This window comes from Protopterus annectens, chromosome 12.part0, assembly GCF_019279795.1.
Source record: "Protopterus annectens isolate FY-2018-M chromosome 12.part0, PAN1.0, whole genome shotgun sequence".
Lineage (NCBI taxonomy): Eukaryota > Metazoa > Chordata > Ceratodontiformes > Protopteridae > Protopterus > Protopterus annectens.
In genome coordinates this window covers 1,259,340,835-1,259,364,449 of record NC_056746.1, presented here as the reverse complement: position 1 = coordinate 1,259,364,449, position 23,615 = coordinate 1,259,340,835, and the positions used below count along the sequence as shown (strand labels likewise).

The window sequence follows — 23,615 nt, the reverse complement described above, 5'->3', positions numbered from 1 at the left end:
TGAGACATTGGAAAATATAAAGGTCCTACCCAACACCATAATCTTGGGTGATTTCAACTGCCCTGGTATAGACTGGGCGAACTACCAATGTTCCAACTCCTATGCTCAGCGATTCATAGAATTTATAAATTCAAATGCCCTTGAACAGCTAGTATGTTCCCCCACTAGAGGGGACAACATGTTGGATTTAATCATCACAAATATGGGCGCCCATTGTTCCACACCCATTATCACTCCCTCCTTGGTCAGATCTGACCACAAACTGATAACCCTGGACATCCTCACCCCTCCACCTCCCCCAGTCAAAGAAACCATAGTCAAAAACCTTTCCAAAGCAAACTTCAAACTACTTGCATCCGAAGTGGAAAGCTTCACTATTCCCTTGCAGAAGGATAATGATATCCAGGATGCGGAATCCTACACCAAGGCACTCTATATGCATCTTCAGGATTGCATGGACTGTGCTATCCCAAATAAAACCAGGACTCCTTCCTCAAGCAAGAAGAAACCAGTCTGGTGGACCCCGGCCATAAGCAAACTTTACAATAAAAGGAGGAGACTTATAGAAAAAAAGGCCAAATCTCAAGTAGAAAAATCATCCCTGATCAACATTAGTAAGAAATTGAGGGCCCTCATCAAGTCAACTAAAGCTAATTTTGAAAAGAAAGTTGCCAAGGATGCCAAGGATAACCATAAGGCCTTCTATGGCTACATCAAAAACCTAAATGGCAACGCTCAGGTCTGTTCTGAGCTAGTACAAAATGGAACAAAATACACTGACCCTTCTGACATTGTCAACATCTTGGCTGACAGGTTCAGTGCAATTCCCCCCACCCCCCTCACCACCTACAGGGCCTATTACCATTCCAGGGGATTGTGTAAGTCCAATTATTACTGATATGTTGGTTAACAAGGCTCTATCTAAAGCTAGAAACTCTGCTTCCATGGGACCAGATGGTGTCCCAGGCTGTGTCATACGTGAACTCCAAAAGGAATTAACCCCGCATCTTAATACTCTGTTCAGTCTCAGCCTCTCCACAGGATATGTGCCCATAGAATGGCGCACGGCAACGGTGGTCCCACTACACAAGGGTGGGGCCACAACTGACCCTGGGAACTACTGACCAATAAGCCTGACCAGTCTGATCTGTAACGCTATGGAGCGAATCATTATGGAACTCATAAATGGAGAGATTGGGAACCTCCAGTCGCTGGACCCCACACAGTTAAACCCGTCAAGGGCAGATCATGCCTCCTGAACCTGGTGGATTTCTTTGAGACAGTTACTCAGGCTATAGATAAGGGAAAGGAGGTACACACTGCTTACCTTGACCTTGCTAAAGCATTTGACACCATTCCCCATTCAGGTATTATTGATAAGCTTAAACAGAAAAGCTGCTTTCGTTGCCAATAACTAGTCCCCAAAATGATGACCACAAAATTTATTTGGAAAACATTGGGGACTAGTTATTGGCAATGAAAGCAGCTTTTCTGTTTATGGTTGTCGTGCTGCTTTTTGGCACCATTTTCGTGTTTCTATTATTGATAAGCTCACCAGCCTGGGCATAAACCCTTACGTCACAAGATGGATCGCAAACTGGCTTTCAGACAGATCCCATAAAGTAAGAGTAGCGGGATCTATGTCCGAATCCAGACCTGTAACGAGTGGTGTGCCTCAGGGCTCTGTCCTGGGGCCCCTCCTGTTTGGCATATACTTCTCAGAAGTACAGGCAAGCACGGAAGGGCTGTGGCTAAGTTTGCGAATGACTGCAAACTGGGTGCTATAATAGAGTCTCCGGCCGACATGGAGATCCTCCAGAAGGGCCTAAATGAGACTGATGCATGGTGTCAAAGCCATGGTCTCAAGCTAAATGCAAAAAAATGCGTAGTAATCCCCTTTGGGAAAAACAGAATACCCGCAAACTACAACATAGGAGGTAATCTCCTGAAATCTGAAGAAGAAATAAGGGGTCTAGGGACCCAAGTAGATAGTCAGCTTTCCTTTGATAACCATGTTGCCAAAGTGGTTAGAAATTCCTTCTATGTGATCCATCTGATCAAGATCTAAGGATGTAATGGTGCCCCTCTACTCTTCCCTCATCAGACCCATTATTGAGTACAATGCACCAATTGGAATGTACGTGGCTAGACATCTCCAGCAGCTGGAGAGACCACAGAGGTACCTAACCAAGAGGATTACTGGCCTCAAACAGTTGCCCTATGCAGCACGATTGAAAAAGCTAAGACTGTTCTCTGTTGCATACCGCTTTCTCAGAGGTGATCTCTATCTAATGTACAGAGCCATGTCCAACCCAAAATTGTTGAACATGCTTCATCTTAGCAAAACCAAATCTACTCGAGCTACACGCTCTAGGGATATAAACCTCAACACAACAATGAATAGAACATGCTGGAGGGATAGATTCCCTTCACAGAGACTTCCCTTACTGTGGAACAGGGTCCCGACCTACATAAGACAGAGCCCCTCACTATCACTCTTCAAGAGGAACCTTGATGAGTGGATGGGTAACAGAAAATTCACACCGGGGATCACACCAACAGCACTACTAGATAGGGGCCAAGGGTACTAGTTGCTAGTACAAGGGTCTAGGGAACTACTAAAGGGGCGGTGAATACCGCACAACGTGGCTGGGCTAATATATGCCTTCGGGCAGATAGCCCAGTACCAACCTATGAACCTATGTCACATTCTGTGGAATGGCACCTGAAAAGTCACCCATGCTGTTTCTGGATATGGGATTCAAAAAATATCCGCATACAATGTGTTTGTATGTATGCATGGTGCAGACCTGCTTCACGCATCCTTACATTTGGAAGTACTGCATAGCTGATACTCAGTTATACCCTCCATCACTACATGTCAGTATACCAGAGCACTTACCCCACCACCACCAGCAATAGTCTCACTGTCTGTTTACAATCTTATCCCCCCCCCCTCATAGTTTCCTTTATTCATAATATCAAGCCCATTTTTGTGTGGCCCTCTCCCTTTTTATTCATTCCATTCCAGCTCCTGTTGAAACAAAACAGTCCCCTAGTGGTTCTTCATGTAAGCATAGGTCCTAGATACCACAGCACGTTTCCACGTTAGTGCTTGATAAGGAGCCATAAATCTTTGGACGTGATGAGCAGGAGGGTGTTCTGTGCCATATTAGGGCTTAGCTTACTTTATGGTATTCTGCTGAACACTCAATTTGTATTTCAGCAAAGTCTGATTCTTTTAGAGCACTTCATTAAACCAGGAACCACCAAAAGGTTTTCTAACTTACACCAAGGTTTGTGTGATTTAGTGGTAGCTTGTGATTAGTCAAGTGGGGTGCATGGACAAATCTCCCTGTATGGTGAGTGTGTTAAGCTTTGCTGCACCACATAAAAAAAATAATTAGTGCTTTCTGGGCAGGAATTTACTGGAGGAAGCTGACAAGGGAACCAAGGCCATAGTGCATCAGATAGTGTTCTGTTAGTAAGTAGTGCCAAGAATTCAAGTTGTACCAAAGTAACTGTGACCAGGTCACCATGTCACATTCCTTGGAATAGGAACAGACTAGAGAGGGGAAAGGTAATAGAATGGCAAGAGGCCAAGAAGACAAGCAATTCATAAAGAAACGATGGGAGGACATGTATGGCTGCCATATATGCAGCAAAGTCTAAAAGATTTATGATTTTTGCTTGGAATTTTTCCTCAGGTGCTGTCCATAACAAATGTTGGAGGTGTAATGTGAAAGAAAGAGGTACCTCGGAGTACATGTTTCTGGAGTGTAGTCAGCTGGCTGACTTTAAACGTTCCCTACAGAGTACTATGTTAGGAGTGCTGGCGAACAAGTGAGTGTAACTAAGGAAATTATGTTTTTTCTTTTTTTTAGCTGGGATACAGGATCTGAATTGCCCAAACATTGTAAGGCCTTGCTAAGTTTAGTTCTGATGGCTGCTAAAAAAACAGTTACTAGAAAATGGAAAGCAAAGTCTAAATCAAGCATAACTGAAGTAGTGAAAATTGTGATCAAGATAAAAGAACAGGAAGTCTATTCTTTTGAAAAGAAAAATAAATTACATAGAAACATGAAAATTGTGGGAACAATACATGCAGAAGAATGTTTTGGAGGAGGAATGAGGTTTAAGAGACTGCAGGAATTGCACAATTTATGTATTCATGGACTGATTATATTGTATAGAAGATTATATGTGATGTGTGTTTGTAAATGTGAACTTGTTAGTATGGTTTGATTACTTTTATATAAATTTAAGTTTGCCTGTGTCACAAGTGATAATGAAGGTGTTTTTTGAATAAGTAGTGCTTTCTGATTTGATGAAGTTTTTTCAGTTAAACTGGATATCACTAATCAGTGACTCAAATGACACTAACATTTACTTAAATTGCTCATCTGGCCAGGTTCCACTCCTGTCTAGTGGCCCGTGCACAGAAGACCTAGCTAAGACCCTTACCAAGACCTCAACAGTGGATTTCCATGTGACTTTATACAGTTTTCACTGTCAGTGCTGTACATAGAGCAGCAGGTTGTATGGCCCAGGGTAGGAAGCATAGCTGAGAGTTTCCTCCTTAAAGGATAAGCTCAAGTAAGCTATTCTGGGTTTCCCATGCTAAAGGGGTTTCCTTTAGGGTAGCCTTCCTGAGGATTGTCTTACACTGTTTAAAGGTACCTTTTTATGAGTTTCTGTACATAGTTGATCTTTAATTGTGGGTTGTGAAAAACTCATACACTTAACATTGTCACAACAGTCTTGCTGTTTGTGTGAGTCTACTGTAAGAATATGTGTGAATTTTCCCTTTTTTCATTATTGTGTGACCAAAGAGTCAGTATATTTTACGATGGATAAAAAATGATGAAGTGTTTCTCACAGTAAAGTAGTTCAAATGGACATAGGAAAAGTACCTCCTAGTATCTAGGAAAAACTCTTCAAAAACAGGAAATGGGCCATAACCACTGTAGGGGTCTTTGTGTCAGGCTTAGACCATTTTGCTTCCAGGCTACCTGTGATGTTCAAATGAAGCAGGCCTTTCACAGAATGAGAAGAGCTACCAAATACCAGCTGATACTTCCACCCTGTGTATGCCAATGTCAGCTGATCCTTCCACCCTGTGTATCCCAATGTCAGATGATCCTTCCACCCTGTGTATCCCAGCCATGTCACAGTGGAGGGAGACTGCAGCAGCCCACCAGCCTCAGTCTTGACCTTTGTCCATAGGGAAATGGTTCTCTGAGTTAGCCCTAGAATGGAGAGTCATCACCAGTGGCCATTGGTTTCACTATTTGATTACAGATTCCCATCTTAGAGGACTTAGCCCACACCCCCAAGCCCACCCCGAAAGAATTCTGCTTGGATACAAATCAGTCTTCACAGTTTTTGTGGGTCAGACTCAAGCTATGCTTGGGGAGACTGTAAAACCTGTCTCTTCTTAGCAAATAAGCCAGGGGTTCTACTCCCACATTATTTTGAGTTCCAAAAGAAAGAGAATTCTTTCTTCCACTCCCGGACCTCAGTGACCATTCATATCTGGTGTATTACATTTCCAGTAGTGAAACTCAAGGGATGCCAGCTATGTATCCTAGAAGAATGGTACCCTAACTACATCCCAGATTACCTGGATTTGATTAGCAGTCCAGGTCTTGAAGACAGCAGTCTGGAAAGTGTGCAAGTGAGCTGCCAAATTTGACTCACCCAGCCTAGTGGGAGAAGGTGTTTTTAAGTCCTATTTAAGTCCTACTAGAAGACCACCACTTAGAGGAAAGCACAGTATTGTTTTCCATTACACAATTACTTGGGTTGTACAAGCTTGGCCAAAAAGTTTGTCCTCAGTCTTAGCATTGCTGTGTTTCCACCGGCAGTTCAGAATAGCCAGGCATTGCACCACACCTGCAAATTAAAAGGTAGGGACTGTTAGAAGTGTAACAAAAACTCCTAACCTCCCTCAGGATGACAGTTGATGACCATCGTCTTGGTTATCACCTCTGCTTTCTCATGTCTTGTAATGGCAGGACCATTAAAGAATGACATACCAGTAGAACATGACTAGATTCACAGGGGAATAGTGAGACAAAACAAAGGAGAAAAAAATCCCTTCATGAGGGCATGTCTTTGCAGACATAGAGCACGTTTGATATTGTGAAACATGATGGACACCTTTCAATTCATCACTATCTGGGGTCTACGCAGAAGGTTATTTCTACTCACTTTTCATGGGCATCACTTTCAGTGTAAAGTGTTACCATTGATGTAGCCTGTACATCCAGAATGTTTACCAAGGTGATTATTTTGGTGTCGGAGACATTGCAAGAGTAGAGTTTCCATGTTTCCTTACTTGAATGACTGGTTTCTGTTAGCTTCCATCAAGGGACTCAATAGTAGTACCCTTGCCTTGAGCACATCTATTGTTGTAGACCCTGGGAGTCTGCACACCCTGAATGATACCTGGTTCAGAGAATTCAGAGCTGGACACTGTTCAGTGTCAGTAATTCTTGCCGACAGAAAAGGCAATGGAGGCCTTGTCTATGGCATTATGGTTGAGGATGCATCCTGCCTTGGACCCTTTTGCAGTATTGGCCATAATAGGTTCATAGGTGTGTACTAGGCTAATGACTACACTGCCCTTTTTTAAGCCTAGCCATGCATCCCAAATACCTGACAAGTTCTGTTACCCTTGATGAGTATAAGCAGGGGCTTGGGAGTTGAAGCATTTACAAGCAGGGGCCTGGGGGGTGAACTGTTTACAGACTGCCTGTGTCCATTAGAGATGTTGGTACCAAGCCAGTAATGAATTTCTTGTTCCCCATCTTGTTGTCCAAGTTACACTTGAATTGGGTTATGAAGTAATTCTACTTTACATGGATGGGGGAGCCTGTTCCAGAGAAGAGTTAGTCTCTGTGATACATAACTGACTCTCCAGCAGGTCCTGTTATCATAGGCAAGGTTTAAGTCTTTAGAATGGGTAATTCTGGTGCTGTTTGTTTTGTGGGTATGCAGGAGGTACATCATGGGTGGGGTATGACAATGCCTTGTATACCAGGCATAGCTCTTATCTCAACAGCCTGTAGGACACAGAATACAGGGATACAGGTTTGAGGCAGTCTGCATAGGACATGTTGCTTACGCCCTGTATTCTTTTAGTGAGGAACCTCTGTGGGCATTCCATTTATTGGATATACCTGGTTAGGTACATACCAAAGCAGGCATTGTACTTAATGGTATGTCTGATGAATGCCGAATACAGTGGAACAATGACCTCATTGGACCTTTGTGTATAAGTTGCACAGCAGAGAATGATTTTCTTACTATTGTAGGCACATGATTATCAATGGCTAGATTACTGTCTGTGTATGTGTCCCCAAATACCTGGCTCTGACACCAGTTATTTGTCTGTGTCATCCTTTCCTGGACATTTGTGTCAGCTGGAGATTCGATGACCGTTCCTAATTTGAAATCCTCTGCAGATTTAGTCAGCCAGTGACCGTTGATATTGGCCTTGACTTCAGAGAAGTATATGCCAAAAAGGAGCAGTCTCAGGACTGATCCCTAAGGACTGCACGTGAGACTGCCCTCTTCGCAGTGGTGGACTCCCCAAATCTAACCTCCTGGGTTCTGTCTGTGAGCTAGCTGGCTATCCAATGGGTAACATAAGAGTTTATAGGTTCATAGGTAAGTACTATGCTATCTGCCCGAGGGCATCTGTCAGCCCAGCCAGAATGTGTTGGCTTTTGCCGCCCCCTTAGATTAGTTCTCTGTGCCTCTGTCCAGCAGAGCCACTGCAGTGATCCCCAGGGTAAACCTTCCGTCTCCCATCCGCTCATCAAGGTTTTTCTTAGAGTGTTAGTGAGGGGCTCTGCCTAATGTAGGTTGGAATCCTGTTCCAAAGCATAGGGAGTCTCTGGGGCAGTAATCTATCCCTCCAGCACGTCCTATTTATCGTTGTGGTGACGTTTAGATCCATAGAGCGTGTGGCTCTCGGGGATTTGTTTTTTTTAGGTGGAGCATGCCCATCAATTCTGAGTTGGACATGGCCTTGTATGTCAGGCAGAGATCACCTCTGAGTAAGCGGTATGCAACCGAGTACAGCTGGAGTCTCTTCAGTCGGGCTGCATAGGACATCTGTTTGAGGCCAATAATCCTCTTGGTGAGGTACTTTTGTGGTCCTTCCAGCTGTTGCAGGTGTCTTGTAAGGTACATCCCAAATGGGGCATTGTACTCTATGATGGGTCTGATGAGTGATGAGTAGAGGGGCACAATAACTCTTTTGTTCTAGATGCGAACCCTTTTGTGATTAGGTGGGCCACATAGAAGGATTTTCTAACCACCTTGGCAATATGATTATCAAAGGAGATATTACTATCTATTTGGGTCCCCAGATCCCTTATTACATTTTCTGTATTTAAGGGACTACCACGTATGTGGTAGTTCATGGGTACTTTGTTTTTTCCAAAGGGGATGACTATGCACTTTTTGGCATTTAGCTTGAGGCCATGATTTTGACACCAGGTATCCGTCTCAGTGAGACCCTTCTGGAGGATGTCTGTATCAGCCGGAGAGTCAGTTATGGCCCCCAGTTTGCAGTTGTCTGCGAACTTGGTCAGCCATAGTCCTCCTGTGCTTGCCTCTACCTCTGAGAAGTATATACCGAACAGGAGGGGTCCCAGGACTGAGCCCTGGGGACGCCACTTGTAACCGGTTTAGAGTCGGACCTAGAGCCTGCAACTCTCACCGTGTGGGTTCTGTCTGTGAGCCAACTGGCAGCCCATCTCGTGACGTAGGGGTTTATGTTCAGGCTGGTGAGCTTGTCTATAATACCAGAATGGGGAATGGTGTCGAAAGCCTTTGTGAGGTGTAGGTAGGCTGTGTGGACCACCTTATCCTCATCTAAAGCCTTGGTAACTGTCTCAAAGAAGTCCACCAGGTTTAGGAGGCATGATCTGCCCTTAAAGCCAAACTGGGTAGGGTCCAATGTTTGGAGGTCCCCAATGTCTCTGTTAATGAGTTCCATGATGATGCGCTCCATAGCCTTGCAGACCAGGCTAGTCAGGCTTATAGGGCGATAGTTCCCGGGGTCCGTTGTGGCTCCATCTTTGTGAAGCAGGATAACTGTTGTTGTGCGCCACTCTATGGGTACATAGCCTGTAGAGAGGCTGAGTTTGAGCAGTGTGTTTAGGTGAGGGATTAGTTCATTTTGGAGCTTGTGTAAGAGACAGCCTGGAACACCGTCCAGTTCCATTGAAGTTATGTTTTTGGTTTTGGATAGGGCTGTTTTAACCTGTGTGTCAGTGATTGCCGGGGCTCTACATTCTTCTGGTATGACTATGGGCCCTATAGGGGGTGAAGTTTGCACTAAACCTGTCTGCCAGAATGTTGGCAATATCAGTCGGTTCAGTGTATTTTGTGCCATTCTGCACTAACTCAGAGCAGATCTGAGAGTTTCCACTTAGGTTCTTGACATAGCTGAAGAATGCTTTGTGGTTATCTTTGGAGTCCTCAGCAATTTTTCTTTCGTAGCTAGCCTTGGATGATTTTATGAGGGATCGTAGTTTCTTGCTGATACTGATCAGGGATGGCTTTCCTTCTTGGGATTTTACTTTTTTCTGTACTAGTTTCCTCCTTCTATTGTATAGCTTGTTTATTGCAGGGGTCCACCAGACTGGTTTCCTTTTCTTGGAGGAGTGAGTCTTGGTTTTGCTTGGGATAGCACAGTCCATGCATTCTTGCAGGTGCTCATCGAGTGTCTTTGTAAGGGATTCAGCAGCTTGAACAGCATTGTCCTTTAGCATGGGGACTGTGAACCTTTCGACGTTGGTCTTGAGTAACGTGAAGTTTGCTTTTGAAAAGTTTTTCATGGTGGTTTCCTTGATTGGGGTTGGGGGCGGAATGTGGATATCCAGAGTGATAGTGTATGGTCTGATCTAACCAGCGAGGGGATGACCATGTTGGTGATGACCAGGTCCAATATGTTGTCACCTCTGGTGGGGGTGTTGACCAGTTGATCCAGGGCATTCGAGTTTATAAAGTCTAAGAAGCATTGAGCAAGGGAGTTAGTATTTGAGTAGTTCTCCCAGTTAATGTTTTCGTAATTGAAATCACCCAATATTAGGGTGTTTGGTATTACCTTCATATTTTCCAGTGTCTCCAGAAACGCGGAATGGGGGTACTGAGTCATGGTGGGTAATCTGTAGCAAGCTACGATTTGAATTGCAGTTTTTCCCATTGTTAGTTGCACATGGATGATCTCTGAGGCATCGTGCTGCGCCACTAACCTGGAGGTGTGGGTATCCTTGATGACTATGGATACACCCCCACCTTTTGTGTTTCGGTCCGGGTTCTGTGGCTGAAAAGTATGGTATGAGTTATAGCATGGTAATGCTGGGGTGCTCTCTGGAGCCTTAAACCAGGTTTCTGTTACTGCACAGATATCGATATCTTACGTTTGTCAACAATGCGGGAGTGGGGTATGGTGTCAAATGCCTTGGCCAGGTCAAGGTAGTCAGTGTAAACTCTTTTTCCGTCATCCATTGCTTTGGTGACCTTCTCAAAGAAGTCCACCGTGTTGAGTAGGCATGATCTGCCCTTGACAAAGCCAACTTGGGTTGGGTCCAGTGTCTGGAGGTTTTGTATGTCGTTATTGTTCATTTTCATGATAATTCTTTCTACCTGATGTATGTTTTTAACACTGGATCGTGAAGTGGCAGTGGCTGCAGAGTTACCACTGTCTCACTGGTCATCTTTGGATGTCAGAAAGTGGAATATGCTCACAATTATTATTCATGGTCTTCCCTTCCTACAGCAGAACCTGTCACAGTCACAGACAGTTACTTTACTTTTGTTATGGGTCTGGGAATCTCACTTCAGCTTCTCCAAGCTCCAGAGCAATTGGACCCTCTAGAAGAAGGGGTTCCACATGAACTATTTGAATCTACAGGAAATGTTTCTTGCCATAAAGGCTGTGGAATGGTAACTGATTATAGTTCCCCCTCCCACTTCAGTTAGCCAGTCCAAGAAGTGGTACATGACCAAACAAGGTTGAAAATAGATCATACTGTGTGTGCAGAATGGCAGTGTAGGTTTGGCATTGTGCCATAGGACCATCACTCTTACAGTAACTCATATTCCTTGGGGAATCTGTGTTTTGGCTTATTCAATGAACCACAGCCCTAGTCTTCTCCTGGAGCTGAGAAAAAGTATGGTCAGGGCCTTCAAGGAGTTGGATGTCCCGAACATTGACCTGCTCATCACCCAATAAAATTCAGTCCATACCTTGTTGTGCTCTGTGTAGTAGGGCAATATAGCATGGATAAGTTTTAGTGCCTTTCCTCCAATCTCTGTAATTGCATGTTTTATCACAAAATTCAGAGAGGAAACACTCCGATTCATCCTGTGGTTTCAGGGTATCAGGTCTGCGGCAGTATAGTTCCCATCAGTTGTGGCAACAGCAGTTCCATTACAGGGACTGACTTCTCATTAAGTAGATTTTCCCCACCTATTCCACAGAAAGATTTGCACTGACCCACCCAGTCATCTACAATGGATTTAAAGAATGCTGCAGATTGCACAGTGATTAGTGGCAACCTTGCTCTCAATACCACCTTAAGGAGCAACTGCCTTTCCTAACCAGCTGACATACTGCCCTGCTTAAAGAAGTAGAGAACCGGGAAAAGAACAAATAGTTTGACTATAAAAAGGTCTCCCTTGTAAATTAGTTATTTAAGAAAGCTGAACTAGGTATTGAATGTAAGTATGTATATTTACACTGTATTACATAAGTAGATCTTATTAGCCTCTTTATTCCCTGGTGTAATGCTCATGAGTATTTGGCATTAAGTAATGTTTAAGGTTATTTCTAAATTGCCATCCTGCAACTGAGAACACTGCAACTGTTTGTGATAAATCCAAAGTGTATTAAATAGTTATTTGGTAATTCATAGTAATTCAGGATTAAACATTCCATTGCAGCACAAGTAAAATAAAGCGTGGCACATTTTATTTTATATTTAATCTGCTGTGTTTAGGATATTTTTACCTTTTGTTGCTAGACTCAAAGGATCAGAATGTTCTGAGCATGCACAAACAGATTGACTCCTGGAGATTTCATTATTGTGGTTCACAGCATCCTGCTTCAGCAGCTTTTGAACTAGGCATCATTCCAGACACCCTTCTATGGTTTCAAAGCTATCTATCCAAATGCCACTTATATGTCAAGGTCCATTCCTCTCTCTGTCATATAGCCTTCAAAAAGCGGCTCCACAAGTGTCTATACTTGCCCCCTCCTTTTCTCTATCAATATAAACAAATTGCCCTTTGACCTTTCTCACCTTCCTATTGACATTTTCTTCCCATTAGTGACCAGACTAATTAGACAAACTCCCTTCTACAGCCTCAGAAGCACACTATCCCCTACATTATAACCACAAAACACAATGCTGCACTGCACAGATAGTTACTTCTCCATACTTGGCCATATACTATGGGAATCTGTCTCAAATTAAAGACATCCTACCCAAACCCAGCTAAAGGCCCATCTCCAGAAACTTGCCAAATGCCAGTGTCCTTTTCTAGCCACATCACTTAACTGCTCTTTCCATCTCCCAATATTGTCATGAAATATCACATACTACAAACGCAAAACAAAATAATAAAGCAGCTGTTCAAAACCAAGAAACTTTTCTTGGTTTTGAAGAACTGTTACTTTATTATCTTCATGAAATATGGTCTTTTGTTTTTTTTTTTGCTGAAATGTGTGTTTTTCTCTCTCTCCTCCTGCACAAGCTAAGACTGAAATTGGTGATTTGTGGTCAGTGCTGTACCTTGGTTAACAAATTTAAGTAAACTAAAATACTCTGTTTGACATGTAAGAGCAGCCTATTCCAGAAATTAGAATACTTTGGGTTAAGATACCTGCCATACCATCTAATGTTACTGATGTGGAAGTATAGGTTTACATCTCCAGAGTGGGTGTTTTGATTTATTGCTGGTCCTGTTTTAGATGCAGGAGTTCAAACAATGCTGAATCACTCAACATGGAATGCTAAACAGACATTACCCTTCAAAAATCTGTATGACATTGAGTAGTGGGTCAGGGCTTTTAGTCTATCTAGAGTAGCTAAGGGTACTGAGAACCGATATCTTTTTAATGAGGAAACTCGCTTGAGCTGGTTTAGGGTCTTAAAGAGGTACGTGCCAGAATGGGGAATTATAATGAGTGATGGTCCCAATAAAGGATGAATAAAATGGGTCTGTCACTGCTTTGTACCTTGGGGAGATACCTCAAAGGATAAGTTATGCTAGTCAGAATGATTTTCTAACCACCACAGAAATGTGGTGGTCTTAAACTCTATCAGCACAGGTTCCCAAGTCGTCAAAGACTGTGTCAGACCTAACTCATTACAGCCGAGTAAAGCCTCCTGGTATTTCAGCAGTTACATCCTACTGACGTGTAGGTTTCAGATATTGCTTGTTCATGCTTGTATTAATTCCAAAACCATGCTACATCTAGAGTATTAAAAGATTTTATTTTAATGCTTTCACAATGGCAAACACAACGGTATTGATATTTATCCTGTCTATTGCAGGTAAAGAGATAGTAATTGTTGTTTGTATAACATTTATTTATATTGTCATAAATTTCTAAATATCTCAACAACCAAGTAGCACACACAGAACTCCTAACTCTCATATAAAAGCTCTCAGCAGGATGATCAAAATGTTGCTTGACAGTATGTGTGTAACGATTGCTGAGATATTGTAAGTTGTTTACAAAATATTACAAATGTAATAGTTACTGTGTTTACTGTGACTTATAAAGTCCTGATTAAGACCTAGAACCTAAAGAATATTACCAGAATAGAAACAATTTGCACTGAAGGGTTTACCATTTAGACTTCTTCAGTAACCTCTATGGTTCAAGAGATATGAACATTTGTTTGAAATGTGAGGACATAATTTGATTCAAGAAAAAAGCTTAGGCTCCTCCTGTTGTAAATTACAGTGCAAACTTCCAGAGCTCCGATGCTAGACATGAGTTAATTAGAATGTTATCTATATGGTAAGCAATAGTGATGCTATATTTATCAAAGGAAACCTTACATTTCTTGGTATTGTGAGTAAGCCCATGATTAATACACCAAGCATTTTTAGGGGAAATCCTTATTGGAGAATTAGAATATCAAAATGAGATTTAATAACCATCTTTAGTTTGCAGTCTTTAGCAAATTTGATTAGCTGTAGTCCCTTGATATCAGTTTTTGTGTCAGAGAAGTATGTATCCAAGAGAAGGGATCCCAGACAAAGCGTTGTGGGATGTCGTCATTGACATTTTCCTTCTGGAGCACATACCTTTGATCTTAATGACATGGGTTCTGTCTGTTATCCAGTTACCTTCTTAGAGAACTGTAGATTAATGTCAGGTTAAAAGAGTTTGTCAACACTGCCAGCAATGGGGGACAGTGTTGAAGTTCTTGGCAGGATGTAGGTAAGCATTGAAAACTGTATGTCCCTTATCAAAGGCCTCAATACTCATTTGGATGATTCCAGCCTCATTTAGCAGGCATGATCTGATTTTTATATAGCTGAACTGATGTGTGCCCAGGGATACAAGGTCAAATATGCCATTGTTTATTAGTTCAGCTGTTATATGTTCTATAACCTTGTAGGTAGCACTAGTGAGACTAATCGGCCTGGAATTCTCGGGGTCAGAAGAGGGGACAGCTGTATGCAAGGGCACTGCAACAGCTATTCTCCACACATCAGGGATATAAGCAGTGGAGAGACTAGGGTTGAAGAATGATGGAGGGCTTTTACTAAATGTGACTTGGAGCTTCATACCAGGGTATTGTCAGAACACATGGAAATGGTATTTTAAATTTTGGAAGATACCAACAGGACTTGGTACAAAGTGATTGATAGGGTACGTGAAATGGGAAAAATTACAGGCGGGAGGGATGGATGGTGGGATGAAGTTGGAAGAGAATTTGAAAAAACATTAGCAATGTCCCCACGGTCAAAAAAAAAAGAGGTAACAATAAGTTCAGTATAGAATTGTTGGTAACTTTCAAGCTTTTAATGTATCTGAAGACGGTATTGTGTTTGTCTTTTCCCTAACTGTTAGTTTGAGGGACTTATCTGTTCTGAATTAAAGATGTAATGGACATCTTTTAGTGCTGGTCAGTAGCTTTCACTTAGAGTTTTTGATGTGGTCTTTTACACAGTGGGTTGAGTTTTTAACTTACCATTATGCTTACGTCAGACTGGTACAGATAAACCAGTTCATCTAACCAAGGAGGTCAAAGGAGTAGGCAGCAGCCTCATGTACAAGATTTGCTGGGGAGCTGTACCATTTGTGTTTATCAGTAACATTGATAAACAGTTGAGTAACTGGATCTGGAGTAATCCCTGAACGTAGGGGAGTTATTAGAAGCCAAAAAAGCAGGTTACGGAGAAAAGAATTCAGTGAGATTATCAGACCTAACTAGAGAGGAGATAACAAGCAGGGTGATGTAATTGGGGGAAATACTTTTGTGGACAGGTTCAAGAATATTAACACTTTTGGTGAACAGGAGGACAGTTTGATTGTGTTTTGGCATTTATGAAGTCCAGAAATCTCTAGGCATATTTGCTGTTGGTACAGTATGCTCGCAGTTTTATGGATAAATGATTGAAATCACCCATATGAAGGCCATTTGCTGTGATGTTTAATTTCACTGACTCTTTAATGCATGCTGTGAAGGGGCATAGCAGGGTCATAGACGGGATTCTGTAATTGGCTATAATGTGCTAATTAATTTTATGGAGTACAAAAAAATATAGCTACTCCATTCCACCACACAGTTATCAGTAAATCTGAATGCATGCTATGCATTGTACCCTTTAACTGTCAACATTTTTAGTGGAGAAGTCTCTTCTGATTTATTCAATCAGTGCATATGTTCATGGGTCCACTGCTAGTCATGAGGTCAAGAAGACCATTTAACAGCCTAGCTCAATTTCTGAATAGCCTCAGAGCATTGTCTGGATAAGTGACTTGTTCAGAATCACACAATAGGAAAATGGAGGCTGACAGAATAAAACTCTGGACTACAGGAAGCAGTTTATTAACAGCACATAGTCTAAATTCTATGTGCTAACTCCAGATATAATATATGGGTGTTTTAATGTGAACAGTAAACCAGCATATTTTTGGGAGGTGGAAAGAAACTGGCGTACCATCAACAAAACCCAGGCAGATAATAAGAGAACATGTACAGTGACTTGATGTCAGGATTAAACCCCAGACCCTACAGCTATGAGGCAGAGATCTTACCACTGATCACCTTTATGACTAGGACCTTAAGTTATTAAGTCATCAGAGTTCATGTTTTCAGATGTGTTCATCACCTTTGCCCAACTTCCATCCTATCCTTCTAGAGGGCAAAATTGTTACCCACCACAGACCAGTTAAGTAGCCCCTTGTTTGGGTTCTACATAGTCACCCACTTTTGAAGATCCTTTCTCCTTCTCAGGGCCTAAATTTCATAACTGATAGGCTGCCCCCTCAAATCACACATGCAGCTTGTTTGGCAGATGTGAACTCTGTCACCTGGAAGATTCTTTCTTTAGTTGCTGTTACCTCCAATCAGACGATCTCAGAGCTTCCGGATCTTATTTATAGGTGCTATATCTGGCCTTTCATTAGGACTGGACATCCCTTAGGACTGTCTTACATTTTCTTCTGAAAATATCAGACCGATCCTGAATCATATTTAAATGTTTGTCTTGCATTTATTCCTAATAGGGAGAGAAAAAAAACAGGAGAAAGGGCTTTCAGACTCTGAAAGACACTATAAACACAGGTTTTACCTGATGAGAGTGTATGAGTTTGGTAAGACCAAACAGATCCTCATTTTCTTTTCTCTGGGAGGGGAAGGCAATGGGAAAGCAAAACACTTCCAAGAAAGTTGCCTAGATGTTTTAGTGCTTAGATAAGAGAAAAAAAATGTTGAGTTGATGAAGGCAGAAGAGGAAATGCCAAGATTCACCACTGCAGAAGGCTTACTTGCAGATGCATTGATATGGTGGGTGCTTCTCGCTGCATTTTGTGATGAGGCCTTTGGTTCTGCAGTCTGTACTTATTTCCCTCCCATCTTCTCCATTTGGCTGGATGGCATCTCTGTCTTACAATTCCATATGGATTTTTCTGTAGGATGGGCAATTTATCATTGCATGTTGTGTAACCACCCCCACACCTGAGTGAGGTAATTAAAAGAGAAAAATCTTGCTGAAGTGAGGACTGAAGAAGATAAAATCACATTTACTCACTGCAGAAGGCATTCATAGATCAAATAATATGGTAAGTGCCTAGTTGTTTTCTGGCAGGAGAATTATGCTGTTAGTAAACTATATTATTTGCTGTAATGGGTCTATATATTTCATTGAACGGCCACATTGTCGAACACCATTTCATCGGAAATGCTGTTCATCGAACCCCCCAAACCAACTCCGAGATCGCACTACAGTGGGGAAAGGGCAAATTTCCTGATCCCTACTGTAACGCGATCTCAGTCAGAATGGTTTGACAAACGGCATTTCCAATGAAATACTGTTCAACAATGTGGCCATTTGATAAAATAATAGGGACCCTCTAACATGTTTCTCAATACATTTACTCCTTACTGACTTTATTGTGTATATATAAAAGTGTTGCATATATAATAATGTAACTACTAATATGTTATACTTTGTGTTTAGACATTTTTTCACTATTGCAGCTTTTCTCTCTTGGCTGTCACTTAAAATGGGTCTTTGGAATAGGCTGTCAGCCTTTACTGTTTCAACGGAAGAAATAGGAAGATTAAGACAGAGAAAATATTTATCAGGTTGAATGTTTTGTTAAATGAGAGTGGAAAGTGAAGCAAACAATCTCACGTGTGACACAGCCCTCTCCACCACTATTAAATATTCCAACTCACAAGTTGCACTTCATTGAGGGAAAATAAAATGCTGAGTATTTCCAGCAAATCAAATATTTGATTCTCAGCTAGAGCGTCTTCTGCGTGGAGACATGCGTGAATGGGCGTACCTTCGTTGAAGGTTGTGCATCAGGCCTGGCAAGCCGGTACGTAAAAATCAACTGCCAATCATTAGCGGACCGGAGTTCCGCTGTGGCGACCCCTAACCGGGAAAAGCCGAAAGACTAAGGTTGTGTAATTCAGGTTTGGAGTATTTTACTTGGAGAAGGAGTGAGGGCCCATTTCCTGAGATAGATACAAAGGGGAGGTTTCCCCATTGTACAACCTTGTTTATACACTATATAACCCTTTTTATATAAGTTTTTATACCCATTTTTATATTAGGTTTAAACATTTTTACAAGCCTTTAAGTTTCACACAAATGCAATCTGAGGGTCATGCTGCTCAACACTAGAAGTCTAAATCTCAAAATGCACTCACTCGAAGCACTCCTTAAAATGGAAAACACCATTTGTGCTGTAACAGAGACCTGGTTCAAGGCAGCAGAAAGCACCCCTGCACTACCGGGCTATATAACTCATTCCACACCTTTCGACCCCAGAACTTGGACCAAAGCCCCAAAGGTGGTGGTGTTTCCATATTCATAAAGAATGCACACACCTCCAGACTGGTAGCCCAGCATAATGCATCTGAGATACTTCAGGTGCAGCTAACATTGGGTAAGACAGAGATTCAGGTCGTAGCCTGCTATAGGTCCCCAACCATGTCCCAAGACTCACACTCCACATTCCTAAGCACCCTGGAAAATATTAGGGTCCAATCTAACATTGTCATACTGGGCAACTTCAACTACCCCTCCATAAACTGGGAAAACTACTCATGTGCCAATACACTTGCCCCATCGTTTCCTGGAATTCATTAATTCCAATGCCCTGGACCAGCTCGTTCTTACCACCACTAGAGGTAGCAGCATCCTTGACCTGGTCATTACTGACATAGGCGACTGCTGCTCTACACCAATAGTAAACTCCTCCCTGGTTAGATCTGACCACAAACTAATCACCTTGGAAATCCATATCCCTTCCACCCCACCCCACCCCGCAAAGGTAACCACCATGAAAAACTTCTCCAAAGATAACTTTGGGCTTCTAAAAACAGAGGTGGCTAACTTCACGACACTCATGCAAATGGAGTATAGTTGCATGACCGCCGAATCATACACTAATGCACTGTACAAACACATACGCAAATGCATGGATCTCGCCGTACAAAATAGAACCGATGCTCTCCTCCAAAAAAAGGAAGCCAATCTGGAGTCCCCTGCCATAAACAAACTCTGCAACAGAAGGAGGAAACTGATGCAGAATAAGTTGAAGTCCCAAGACTGGGAAAAACTCCCTTATCAGCCTCAACAAAAAGTTGAGATCCCTCATCAAATCCTCTAAAGCTAGCTATGAAAACAGAATTGCAGCAGATAGTAAAGACAACCACAAGGCCTTTTATAGTTATGTAAAGAATCTCCATGGCAATACCCAGATTTTCTCTGAGCTACTGCACAATGGTACCTCCTATACAGAGCCAACAGATATTGTCAATATACTGGCCGACAGATTCAGTACCAACTTTACCCCCTCATCCCCCCCCCCAAAGAACCAATCACAATACCAGTAGATTGCCAGGCACCCAGTATTACTACTGCATGGGTTAAAACAGCACTGTTCAAGGCCAAGAATACAGCTTCTATGGGACCTGACACTATCCCTGCCTGTGTTCTACATGAACTACAGAGTGAACTGGCACCTCACCAGTGTGCCCTGTTCAATCACAGCCTCACCTCAGGCTTTGTCCCTACCAAATGGTGCACTGCTACAGTCATCCCTCTCCACAAAGGAGGAGCGACTACAGACCCTGGGAACCTGACGAGTCTGATATGCAAAGCTATGGAATGCATCATCATGAACCTAATAAACAAGGATATAGGGGAATCTCCAAACTCTGGATCCCACACAGTTTGGTTTTGTAAAAGGAAGATCATGCCTGCTCAACTTGGTCAACTTCTTTGAGTAAGTCACCAGAGCTGTGGATGAAGGCAAGGTGGTTCATACAGCCTACCTTGATCTGACCAAGGCCTTTGATACCATTCCCCACTCAGGAATCATAGAAAAACTAACTAAGCTAGACAACCCCTATATCACTAGGTGGGTTGCAAACTGGCTCACAACTAGAACCCACAGTGTGAAAGTAGCTGACTCCAAGTCAGACTGCCGACCAGTCATGAGTGCAGTCCCACAGGGTTCGGTCCTGGGTCCTCTCCTGTTTGGTATCTACTTCTCTGAAGTCTAGGCCAACACGAAGGGACTCTGGCTGACAAAGTTAGCAGACAATTGCAAGTTGGGAGCTATTATTAACTCCCCAAGTGATGTTGGCATCCTACAGAAAGGCCTTACTGAGACCAAACAACTGGCGTCAGAACCATGGCCTTAAGCTCAGTGCCAAAAAATGTGTCGTCATCCCCTTTGGGTAAAACCCAGTTCCCATGAATTACCACATCAGTGGTAGTCCACTGAACACAGAAGGCGTTATAAGAGATCTGGGAACACAGGTTGACAGCAGCCGCTCTTTTGACCACCACAGTTGCCACTGTGGTCAGAAAGTCCTTCTATGTGGCACATCTCATTACTAAGGGTTTTGAATCCAGGAAGAAAGAGGTCATTGTCTCCCTCTACTCTTCCCGCATTAGGCCAGTCATCGGGTACAATGCCCCATTTGGCATGTACCTCACTAGACACCTGCAACAACTGGAGAGGCCGCAAAATACCTCACAAAGAGTATCCTAGGCCTTAAAACACTTGTCCTATATAGGCAGACTCAAAAAAACTCCCAGCTATTCTCTGTCTTATATCGCCTACTTAGAGGCGATCTCTGCTTGACTTACAAAGCCATGTCTGACCCAGCTCTGTTAGAAATGCTACATGTAAAGAAATCCCAATCCCTCTGCACCACACGCTCCAGAGACCTCAACCTTATTACCACAATTAACACAACATGCTGGAGAGACAGGTTCATAACCCAGAGACTGCCCATGCTATGGAATAGACTTCCCATAAATGTCAAGCAGAGCACCTCACTGGCCCTCTTCAAGAGAAATCTTGATGAGTGGATGGGAAATAGAAAATTCACCCCGCGGATCACTCCAGCGGCTCTACTCGACATAGGCACCGGGAACTAAGGTCGGGTGGCACGATGCCAGGGTAATCCTGTGGGCTAGGCTTGTAAAGGCTCCAGGGCCGTTAGCTAGTACACACCTATGAACATACTTGTTATAACATATAATGTTTTTAAAAGCATACTGTTCCTTTAATTTTAACTGTCTGCATGTGACTTTTTTTACACTGTTTAAACTATTCACTAGTTGATGGGTGAAAGTTTTATGCTTGCATACCTGTAATTTCCTTGTGGGTATTAAAAGGATTTTGTAGTGCATTTACTCCAACCTGGTTTCCAGTAATTTCTTATTTCTTATTGAATATAGTTGGTGTGTCACTGGATTTACTTATGTGCTTGTTCACTTTTTGTCTTAGTATTGTAGCAAGTCATGCATATTGTATAGAATAAAAATATTTTGGAAGTAATATTATATTACTTGGGCTAATGCAAATCCTGTTCAGATGTACTTGGTCCTACCAGAATAAATACAGTGAAGCAAATTTTCTGCATTTTTCAGCAGCATTCCTTTAACTGTTTATTTTCTCTGCAGATTCTGCTGGTGTCAGATTATTTTTACGCCTTTCTTCGGAGAGAGCATCATCTTGTGCATGGACTGTGCATCAGAAAGAAGGACGGAACAGAAGCCACCCTTGTGCTGAAATAGCAGCTATTTTCAAGAGAAAAAGGAAGTTTTTCCGTGGTGACAAAACAATCTACAATTCCTTTATTTTATTTTCAGAAGGGAAAGCATCTGATAAAGCCACAGGATACAATATGCTGTACTTTGAGTGACATTTTTTTTTTTTTTTTTTTTTTTTTTTGTGGAAGTCACTTCCAGTTTGTTATTCCTTTCTTGGTGACTGAAAATGGACAGTAACAACCATCAAGATGCAGATGCACAGTGAACATAATGAGGAATGTACTTAATACTTTGGAAGAGAACCAGGACTAAACTGTCGGAAAAGAATACTGCAAAAATTAAGCGATGGCAAGCTCTGGAGCATTAATAGGCTTTTTTTCTTAGAAAAGATCTTGGAGCTTGATCAGGTAAATTATCCAAGTGAATCCTCAGATTTGGGGATATCTAATGAAAAGGTACCACTCCAGATGAGACATCCATCCTTCATTGAACTTGTCTCTTTTGATTATAAAATCCATATTAATTCTAGATTTTCATTGATGGCCTCCACCCAAGCATTTACCCTCCAACTATTACCAAGTACTCCAGCTTTGCTGTTGCTGTCACCAAATGGTGTTGCTCAGGCATCATCAGAGTAACATGTTTAACTGCCCATGGCGGTCCTCTCACAGGGCCAGTGACAACTGTAGCTGATCTAGCATGAGCATGTGCTACAGCTGTAGCTTGGTCAGTTTGTGCCCTAGGCAGCCGTCAGACTGGCATTCCCTCAACCTGAAGTTGAAGACCAAAGTAAAAAAGAATCCCTCTCAAGTTGAAGATAAAAAAAAATCTCTCTCAAAAATTGTCTTCATAACTGCAGAGCTTTGGCAAAGAGTTTATGTTAATTTCTTCTTGCTGCAGTTACTAACATCTAAAGACCTCCTTTTAAACAGCACCGGTGTCAGTGGCTGTTTGAATAAATACCAGTATGACACTTGCACCTGATTGGCAACTCTTATGAGGTGCTGATTGCATCCAGGGGTACTGCCTCCTGCACTCCACACTAGCTACAGTACTGGCTTTTGCTCAGAGTTCTGAAGTGTACACTCCTCACTTAAGAAGCTGAGGAGGGAGTTCCCCCTCAGTTTCCAAACTCCATGTCTATATACTGAAATGCTGTTTTATTTTTTAAAACACTTCTGTTGCACAGTATTCCCACCTTCAACATATGTCTTGTAAGAACTTTCATGGTATCTCTGTATTACAGAAGTGTTAAAATGAACTCCTTCAGTAAGAATCACAGGAAAAAAAACAAGCAAATAAAAGAAATGTGCACTCATTTTTGAAAATATTATTTAATGTACAGATCATTTTTGTGTAACTTGGGAAACAAATAAAAGTGTGCCTGTTTTTCTACTTTGAATGTGTGCTGTTAGCACTGAATTATTATTGAAATCTTGAAGGGATGATCACATATAGCAAAAATACTGCATACTCACTGAAACACATGCTGACATGCTGGCTGATCGGTATGACTTATTCAATATTCACTACCATGTCTTTTTGGTTTCTATTTTAGTACAAAAGTTAGATGACCTTCTTTATCACTGTTGCAGAATTCTTTATTCTTGGGATATCCTGCAAAGTATAACCTAATGTCCGGTCAATATACCAAAGATTTTCCACCTTCCTGACATCATACTTCAGATGTATGTCTAACACACAGGGAGTAAGGTACATGTGTTGGATGAAGAAACCTGGGACCAGCTGGTGCTGATGCCAATTCCCTCTGCTGTGATTCAGTGGCCGACATGGAACTGCCTGCTCCCATGTCC

General features: G+C 42.2%; 1 protein-coding gene across 1 annotated transcript in view; it reads left to right on the top strand.

Moving 5' to 3' along the window:
* Positions 1 to 23,203, top strand: part of PIGU (phosphatidylinositol glycan anchor biosynthesis class U) — a 591,944-nt gene extending 568,741 nt beyond the window's left edge. The window contains exon 12 of the mRNA XM_044090281.1: positions 21,712 to 23,203. Within this exon, the coding sequence (XP_043946216.1) occupies positions 21,712 to 21,825 (114 nt within the window). The 3' untranslated portion in view covers positions 21,826 to 23,203. The remainder of the gene's footprint in view (positions 1 to 21,711) is intronic.
* Positions 23,204 to 23,615: the final 412 nt, after the last annotated feature.